The sequence below is a fragment of the Formica exsecta genome, unplaced genomic scaffold (assembly GCF_003651465.1).
Source record: "Formica exsecta isolate Colony F162 unplaced genomic scaffold, ASM365146v1 scaffold83, whole genome shotgun sequence".
NCBI classification, from domain to species: Eukaryota; Metazoa; Arthropoda; class Insecta; order Hymenoptera; family Formicidae; genus Formica; species Formica exsecta.
This window is the reverse complement of record NW_021853600.1, coordinates 74,619-84,110: the sequence shown is the minus strand read 5'-3', so window position 1 is coordinate 84,110 and position 9,492 is coordinate 74,619. Positions and strand designations below refer to the sequence as shown.

The 9,492-nt window shown below is 38.2% G+C and overlaps 2 protein-coding genes across 10 annotated transcripts in view; one reads left to right on the top strand and one right to left on the bottom strand.

Annotated features, from left to right (window-relative positions):
* LOC115244700 (E3 ubiquitin-protein ligase Rnf220-like) overlaps nt 1-4,523 on the top strand; it is a 180,442-nt gene extending 175,919 nt beyond the window's left edge. For all 3 annotated transcript variants that reach the window (XM_029822588.1, XM_029822586.1, XM_029822587.1), the window contains 4 exons: nt 1-251; nt 1,012-1,478; nt 2,867-2,941; nt 3,393-4,523. In XM_029822588.1, the coding sequence (XP_029678448.1) occupies nt 1-251; nt 1,012-1,478; nt 2,867-2,941; nt 3,393-3,464 (865 nt within the window). In that variant the 3' untranslated portion in view covers nt 3,465-4,523. The remainder of the gene's footprint in view (nt 252-1,011; nt 1,479-2,866; nt 2,942-3,392) is intronic.
* A 1,164-nt stretch (nt 4,524-5,687) lies between these two features.
* The window catches only part of LOC115244697 (filamin-A), a 58,677-nt gene continuing 54,872 nt past the window's right edge, over nt 5,688-9,492 (bottom strand). For all 7 annotated transcript variants that reach the window (XM_029822576.1, XM_029822575.1, XM_029822581.1 and 4 more), the window contains 3 exons: nt 7,144-7,585; nt 6,822-7,025; nt 5,688-6,566 (listed from right to left, as the gene is read on the bottom strand). In XM_029822576.1, the coding sequence (XP_029678436.1) occupies nt 6,382-6,566; nt 6,822-7,025; nt 7,144-7,585 (831 nt within the window). In that variant the 3' untranslated portion in view covers nt 5,688-6,381. The remainder of the gene's footprint in view (nt 6,567-6,821; nt 7,026-7,143; nt 7,586-9,492) is intronic.

Genomic DNA, 9,492 nt, shown 5'->3' with positions numbered 1-9,492 from the left:
TCGGAAGAGAAAAGCGGACGAGGCATCCTGTCCGGTTTGCAGCGAGAGATTATCTGGCACCCCAGAGGAATTGAATCAGCATGTCGATCGATGCTTGAATAAGCAGAACAATGGGAACCCGGCCGGACAAAACGCGAATCTCGACGAGGAGGACGTCGACGTCGAGGGTGATGCCGAGACCTTTGAGGAATACGAATGGGCCGGTCAGAGAAGAGTGCGTGCCTCTTCTATGCTCGTCGGTGGATTCTCCGGTGAGTGTACATTTGTTGCATTAAATTACGCGAATTTATTATATATGCAGAAGAGGGCAAATATATATGCATTAAATTTGCGGTTATTAAGCACATATAATGTACAGTTTTATATTTATTTAAAAGTACTAAATCGATATAGAAATGTTAAATGCGCATGAAACTGTAAAATGAATACATGTTCGATAATTATGAATTGTGTGATAGAGTTTACTTTGTATTCTGACATGAACAAACATTTTATAGAGCGTTATTTTAGTTAGGTCTTGAATTTCCGTAGAGCGAAAATTTTCTTTACATTATCTGCGAATTTACAGTTTTATTTAGCAAAATTGTATTGACACTTTGACATATGTATGTCAAAAACAATTACTTAAATTAAGATTAATCTTAGATAATTTTTTGGAATGTAACATTCTTCGCATTTTATATAAAAATCTACAATTGATATCAAATCTCAAACACGTTTTATATAAAACAGGATTTAAAATCGCAATCGATTGAATATTGCAGTTGGTTCCATATTACATAATTACACATTTAACCGTTCTCTTTCAACAACATAACTCTTTATGTAGCATATTATTGTAGAGACACACAAATTTTTTCATTACATAAATATAAATCATAATGCGATATATAAAAAGAAATATTATCTGGGAAGAATATATAGCCGATTACGCGTAATCTTTTCTCAACTCTACGCTTTCCCGCAATCTTCATGGACGTGCTAAGAGCTTGTCGTTTTTTCGCTTTGCAGCCGCAGGTCTCGCGACTTCCTCGAGCAATCGCTCCGGCAGCGGCGTCGGGGGCGGGGGCGGAGGCAGCAATCAGGAGGACGAGGACGTAGACCTCGTAGTCGACGGCGACGATGCCGCTGAGTTCGGCCCGGCTCAATATTCCGAGGCGGACGTGATCGCGCCGCGAATCGACGGCACGCCGCGCGAACAAAAGGAACGGGACGCCCTTCGCGAAGCCGTCATTTCGCCAAACGCGCCGCACACGCCGCAACAGTTGACCCCGGATTCCGGACTAACTGGCCTGGTCGAGGTGAAGCCGGAACCGGGCACCACGACACCCGTCGGTCAGCAGAACGATCCCGATGAAGGCGCTTCTGTGTCGCCCAGGAGAGACGGCGACACGCCAGTCATGGAGGCACTTCGCGGCCGAATCCGCGAGCTCGAGGCCGAGATGCGCGGGCAACTCTTTAAGTGTCTCATCTGCATGGTGAGTTAATTAACGAACACTCAACTAATCCGAATAAAGATAAATAAGATGGTAACGTGTCCTTGAATTGTGTCTCTCGTTGAGACATTTGAATATTTAACTCTGAGAAGCAGTAGATCCGTAATGTATATAAACACACAATAATCTCTATAAAAATAAATTGTATAATATAAACTATATATATATATTTAAAAAAAAATTTGGACAAAAATACATAGGCATTAGAAATGCACTTATTATCGTTTAGATTTTCAAGGCAGGAAAACGAAGTCTCAAATTAAAATGTACTGTTTTTTGATAATTGAATTTTTAAGGAATAATGTAGCGTTGGAATAATTTATAAAAAATAATTTGCAAAATAAGTGAAACAAACGTAATAATAAAAACTTGGTTTTAGACTCGGAAAAACGATTATTGAAACCGCGTATAAAAATTGGGCCGATTAACTTTCGAACGCTAATGCAGCACATGGTTATAATCGAGTCATCATTATTAGATTGTCGTTATAAATAATTAGTTGGTTTCAATATGTGAAAAATCGAATGAAACATGTGAAAAATGAGTCGAAAAAACAGCGCGTTTATCGTATTTTATATCATTTTTCATGTCCTTGTAATATTACATTATACGTATTATTTCGTCGCGTTTTATCCGTATTATTTTATTTGACAACGCGCGTTTTACAACTCGTAAATAATTGTAACGTGATATAAAATCGGCGCATAAAATTTGACCGCGTTTCCCATCGGCGGCTGCCTGAAATATTTAGATCGTCGAATATTATTATTCTTTAACGCTGGTCGTACGAATGAACGAAGTAGCAAAGGAGCATTACGTGTTAATATATCGCCGTCGAGTGTTTCCATCGTCCGAGACGTAATATTACCTGTCCCCGTATTCGCCGCATTTATTTAGATTCGCGATCACACGAAATAACCCGTCGCGCGAGATAAGACGGTGATCTCGGGACCGTAGCGCAATAGAAGTAAAACACTCGAGCGTATCGATCAGCGGTCGTTATCTGCCAAGATAAGTAAATGGCAAACGTATTTTCCTGGAAGAAAAATGCGTTTGCTATTTTACCTATCTTGGCAGATAACGACCGTATTGGCCGCTGCTTATGTAACGACCGCTAATAATAATCGTTTTAATTCATTTCGCGAGACCAGCCGAGAGAGATAGAACGAATGTTAGCTAAACGCCCGATTCGACTCTCGATCTCACAATCGTTAAGCCTACTTTATTCTACTTTGTCCGCGTTAATGTTATCGGCCACACCGTACTTGTTGCGTCTTCGTCGCCCACGAGAAGTCGAACCGGATTTAACTTCCACGCGTCGATTCGATTCCGTATTAATATAATGAGGTATTAAAATCCTTCGATTGCAGGAACAATATAAGAAGCCAGTCACTTCGGTATGCTGTTGGCACGTGCACTGTGAGCAATGCTGGTTGCATACGCTGGTAGGTCTATTTTCTCTTTATAATATATATATATACTAAAGTCACTAAATTATTTTTCACATGTATTTCGAAACGATTAAATTAAATCCTTCCAAACAGAGAAGAGCATTTTCGGATTATATTCGCAAAATGTCTAAGCCAATCGGGCCTGTTCTTAAATATTTTCTCTACATATTACTACAGTCAAATGATTGTAATTGATAGATTGAATTCTAAATCTAAAATTGTCCTTCGTATAATTATTTTGATATTTTATCATTGATCAATAAAATTCATTTAAATTAGCATGTGTCAAAATTAATATATCTAAAATTATTAATTTCTCATTTTCTATTCTGTGAACTAGTCCTCTGTACTAAATAAATAAGCATCTTAAATAAACGAACGGTCAGATGATGATTCCAGTTTTGAGATTGATCGAGAAATGAGATTTCTCTTGCCGTTGTTGCAGGGCGCGAAGAAACTCTGTCCGCAATGCAACATGATAACGTCGCCGTCTGATTTGCGGCGCATCTATATGTGAATGAGTCAGCTCGACATCCCTGTGAGCAATCCGCGGTTCAATCGGAATTCTCGGACAATGTTATCAGCGAGCGCGTCTCGCTCTTGTAAATACTTGTATATTTCTTTGCGTTACGTAAATTAACTCTTTAGGATTAATATGTACGTTTATGCATCATAGAGCTAGTAAATTAACTTCGTTAGTTCTTAACAATCGTCAACACCGAGCGTCGCTCTAAGATCATCCGATACAGTCTTGTGCATTTCAATAATTATCGCGACCGTAATCATTTACACATTTCGCCGTTCCTTCCGAAAAGTTGTGATGTTCGCCTTCGTTTTTACACGTTTTTCTTCCATACGTATTGTCAAAGGCGCGATTATGAACAATTTCTTATCGTAATGTCAATTTGACGATGCATCGATTTGTTCTCGACGACTTTTACGATTCTGTCAAAATAGGATATATTCCGTTTTGATAATGATTTTTTAATTTTTTGCTTTTTTGATACTTTAAATACTTTTGCGATAATGACTCTTGTTATGTTCACAATCACGAATATATTAAAAATACTTTTTTATGTAATTCCAAATGTAATTTATAATTCTTTGAGCGTCAGCAATTACATCACATTGTATTATAAACTTTATATATACACCTGGATTAACGAATACAGGTCTCATTGTTTGTTAAATACATGGTAAAACTATCAACCGATCTTCATCGACGAAAGTCGCGCGCGTCATACGCTCTACAATATCTTCGTTTCACAAACGAGATTTTACAGATTCTTAAGATTACGCGAAAGGACGACGCGAAAGAAAGCCGATCGCTATGATAATCTTCCTTTATAATGTGTTTCGGCAAAATTTTTACATAAAGTTTTCTTTCGAGCGATCGGCCTTTGACGCGTCGGCCATTCGGTATAATTATACCGAAACTTTTAGATCATCGCTAAACCAGTCTCTCGCGATGCACCAGCGAACTAATGTAAATACACTAAACGGATCAAGAAGAGAAAAGTAAGTCCCCCGATCGCTGTTCTGTAATCGAAATAAACGATCATGGAATGTACAATTATATGCTGTGTTGTCATGAATTATTTTTCTCCCTGGTCAAATACGATACACATATTTTCGTCAGAAAAGAAGATACGACAGGTATGTACATGCAAAATAATATTATTTTTGAATTGCCATTTGCGAGCGTCAGTTTTAATATTTCTCACTTTAAATATATCGGGAATAAATATCATAAGGAAGACAAATTAAAAGATATTAAAAAATAACATTTTTCTGCAATATTTTTTTTTGTCTGAAAATAAAAACGTAAATTATTTTCACAAGACAGTTCTTATAAGAATTGAGCTGGTAACTATATGAAAAAAACTTGTTCACATTTTTATAGAAAAATATATGTACGCTATGTATGAAATACTGGAAAAAGTAATGGGAAAGAAGCATTGTCTGATAAAATAACCATTTTAATCATTTAATATATATAATCTTTCTTTTCATCACACATATACGTGCAAATTAATTTTTTATTTATTTATTATAATTAACAAAATATATAATTGATTTTTTTTCTAAGAATAAGTTAGAAAATAGATACAGATAAATCGCTACAGTATGCTACAGAACCGGAAAGACCTGGTATCGAAAGTCTTTCAAAACTTTATACTCATCGCTTAACGCCGCATTTTAAAACTCTCGTTTGAATGGACAAATCCTTCAAACAAGAGCCAAATGTTTTTAAAATATGATTACGGTCAGGAAATTGAAATAAATAAAAAGATAAAAGTTATCTTTCAAGTTTTATCCTTGAAACGCGAATAAAATTCAATTGTATTGATATTTTGGTATGCAGTTTAATAAACAAAATCGGATGATCTCTTAAAAATTGCATTATGCGCTACGAGTTTTGCAAATGTCTAGCGTGTTTAATTTCCGTTTCTTATCTCTGCGCTACAGCCCTGAAGAAGCGCTCTGATTAAAGCGGAAGCGGGACCGGCGAGAAGGGTCACAGGAAGAGCAAGGAGAGGTCATCGCGCGGAGGTGGAAAAAGGGTCACGCAAAATGGCGCGTCGGGTTTACGAGCTACGTAATAGGTGACGGAAACGGGAAGTGGCGGCGGAAGTGGAGGTGGTGAAGACGGAAGTGGAGGAGGTAGCTGACGGCGGTGAAAGTGGCGGCGAAGGTGGAGCTCGACATTGCGCTCCGTATAGATCCGCGCGGCGGTCACTATATTATTTATTTAACTTCTATATTATTATTATAATAATCAATTGCAGTATATTTAATCTATATACTTAATAACCGATGACATATAACATAATCTGACTTGGACGTGGGGCATGATTGCGTCTTTACGTAGCTTTGTACGTGTCTGCATATGTATGTGCATGTTGTATATATTCTGCATGTTTTATATATTTTGTAAATGTATTTGCATCTAATCAAAGGCACAATTGGTGTTTTTGAACGAACGAGTAATTGACCTACGTATTTTCTTTTTATCGTCGTATTAACTGTCGTTGCTTCTATTCGCGACTCTACTCTCTCAACAAGAATTCTAAAATGTCAAAATTGTCCCCAAGACCTTGGAAGGATGAGCGAATTAACTATGTCGGTAAGAAGTCATCGCAATTTTATCGTCAGCGTCAATAGTTGTCTCCTAAATACAACTACTATTTTAGAAATCGAGCAATGCGTCGTTTCGACGTAAATCCTTTTTAAATAGATCTTGATTTGCCAATAATTTTAAAATTGAATTACAAATACACAACCGGAAGTCTAGATGAACACTTAATTCGTTTCTAATTTGGCGAGGTTTTGCAAATTCCAAGACTCCAATCTACATCGAGACGAAGTATAGCTCTATTTTGCATCGCTGCGGCTGCAGACGCATTGCATCTGATCTGGATGTTGGGTTCAGCTTAAACTTCGACCTTGTAGGGTGAGCCGGGAATGTGATCGTCGCCCCATTTGACGATCACGATGTATTCGCCCCGCTCGCGCACTAGATAACTAACGTTGTAGTTGTTGCGACCCGCGTGCTTCACGAATACCTCCTCACATGGCCCTTTAGGACCGTAGATGCCCACATAGAGAATATTGTTACCTACAATTACGATATCGATTGACGCGTTAGACACAATATATAATTTTGTAAATGATAGTAAAAAAACCTATAAAATTAATTAACCCTTAATGCTACAAATGTACTTGAAGTAATTATTTAAATGCAAAAAGATATAGATGTGTAATCAACGGATCAACCGCTGTTTAATTGTAGAAAATAAATTTTTATATGTCTGAACAAGAAACAAAGAGAGGGTATGTAACAAATATACACAATTTCGATAACAGAACGTACCAGCTTCTCCCGCGCTTACGGTGAACTGATTTTGCTTTCCTAAATAAGCCTTTTTGAGACCCATGCCTTTGCTCGTCACCTTGCTCGCGTCTGACTTGAATAACGGCAATACCGGGCCAACCTGCTTGGATTTCGATATCTTTTGTACGGTCTCGACGACGATTGAACTTGTCTCTTGCGCGCCTCTCTCCGCCAAATCCGCACCTGAAATATATATAAATGATATTTATTATCTCTCTTCTATTATCTTCTACGCAAAAAGTTTTATTCGATAATATAACTCGTTCATTATTATTAGTACCCATTTATTAAGAATATGCACCTGTGCAAGTAACCTTGTATGGCGAGCCCACGATGTGATAGCCGTTATATTTGATGCTGATGTAGTAATCGCCCGGTACCAAAGGCGTGTACCTGACCTTGTAGCCCTCCTCGACCTCGGTACAGTCCATGGCGACCTTGCTGGGTCCATCCACGGTGACGCCCAGCGCACCGCAACCCGCGTTGCATGTGTCGATGATGAAGTCGGTCTTCTGTCCAGTCTTGATCTCTGTCAAGCCGTTTCCGTAGGCGTGTAATGCTGCCGGATCAGCGTCTACCTTACCGACCTTGATACGGTAAGGGCTGCCTGTTATGTGCACTCCGTTGAATTTGAGGTGGATTTGGTGGATTCCGTTCTCCGTCGGCATGAACCTCACCGAGTACGTGTCCGCGTCGATGCTTTGGATGAAGCAGTCATCCTGGATACCGCTCGGCGACACGATCTGAAAAAGTAACGAATCGATTAAAGCGACTCGGAAGGTCAACCTTTCGACATTCCTAGCCAAAGGTACGATATCGACTTTCAAATAATATCTAGAATAAAAATATAGTTTTTTTTTTTAATTTTTACATATCGTAATATAGAAAAAAGATTATGTTATTTAATATATCTTAAAATATATAATTTCTATACCTAAAAATTTCGTCCTCTTTGTGAAATCTTCATTATTTTTCTCGTGTAAAATCAGAACTTTTGCTTCTTTACTCTGATGCGATTTAAGCGTTTTACGATTCATTAAAAACTGGATAGTATTTCTAACTGCTAGCCCAATGCTTTCAAAGTAAGAGTGCAGTCTGGGGATCGCAGGCGGGATGCATTTGGGGTGCAAGAGAACGAGAGGTCGTTCGACAAGATGGTGGCTCGGTATGCGAGCGCAACCCCTTGCAGCAAAAAAAAAAGTGTCTATAGAGTCCTCTCTTACTTCGTCGAGAGATCGTTACGCGTTAAATAAATGACATGTCATAATCGAGGGAGAAGGTGAACGTAAAAGATGTCGTTTATAATATTTATAGATTATCGATCTTAGAATTTAATCGGTAGATGTTACAACGATTGGGAAGCTACCATTTTTATTTATTTTGTTATAACTACAATTTCCACCAATTTTCTAAAAATATTAGATGAATAAAGATAAAGGGGAAAGGGAAATATAATTATCTTTCAATCGCTATAGTAAACTTAATCATTGGAATTTATTCTTCAAAGCAACATTTATTATTCGATTGCCTTAGTGAACAAATTGATGACCGTATATCCGTAAATGAATCACGAGTAAATAATCTTTACGATATTCTTTGTTAGACGCAAATAATCCTATTAGATTTATATTGTGTTTTTACCGTCATTCCAAAGTAGCTTAATAATGTTTTCCAGCCTCGCTCCAATTCCTGCGCGCTCCAGTTCTATCATTATCATTAATCTAATCATATTCGCGCCTATTGGATCGGTCGTTTCAAGATCCAACCAGTATCAAGTTTCCCATTTAGCACCTTTACCAGCCACTTCAAGTTACCTCCTATCGTAAATGTGTTCTAAAGAAGGTGAACTGCAGAAAAATCCGGCCAGCGGGTTCACCGTCACCGGTAAGAGATAGTCGATGAAGGAAAATGTCGGGGCCGCTCCCGGAGGTAGATGGCGGTGGTGGGAATGGAAAAAGGAGAGAGAGAGAGAGAGAGAGAGAGGTGAAGCAAGGCGCGGTTACGGAAAAGGTCCGGGAAATCCGGTCCAACGACATACCTCCCGAAAGATGGGCTCGTAGGTGGAAACGGTGAAAGCTCCGCCTCTCTCTACCGTATTTTCTATCACGTCGCGACGCATTTTCCTACTTCACGCACGAGAAGCTCGGCCAGCTCGTTTCCCTGCAGTCAATCCCGCGGAATGCCACGAAAGAGAGAGACATTCTCTCCCCTCCCACCGTCCCCTTCTGAGTCATTGAACTCTATTCCATCTCGCTGCATAGAAATGAAAACGCTCAACGTATCGCCAAACTGTCGGCGATACTTTGAATGCAGGAAGAAGAAATGTTATTGTAAGATGTGAGCCGATGGATAAGATAAGCGGTTGTAATAATGGTAGATAAGGGAAAAATACAAAATGCGCGAACAAACATTCAAAAGATGTCTAAATGTTTAAAGGAAGCCCTATCTAAAAGATATATAAATAAATTAAGTAATATAAATATGCGATATTACTGCTATATAACATAGATATTGGTATAATAGAATAAATAAATAAATATATATATATATATATAGAAGTTATTAGTAATAGTAGTCGTACTAGTAATCGTATATAAAACACACACAATATATATCTAAGGAATATATACATATATAATAGAGAAGGGAA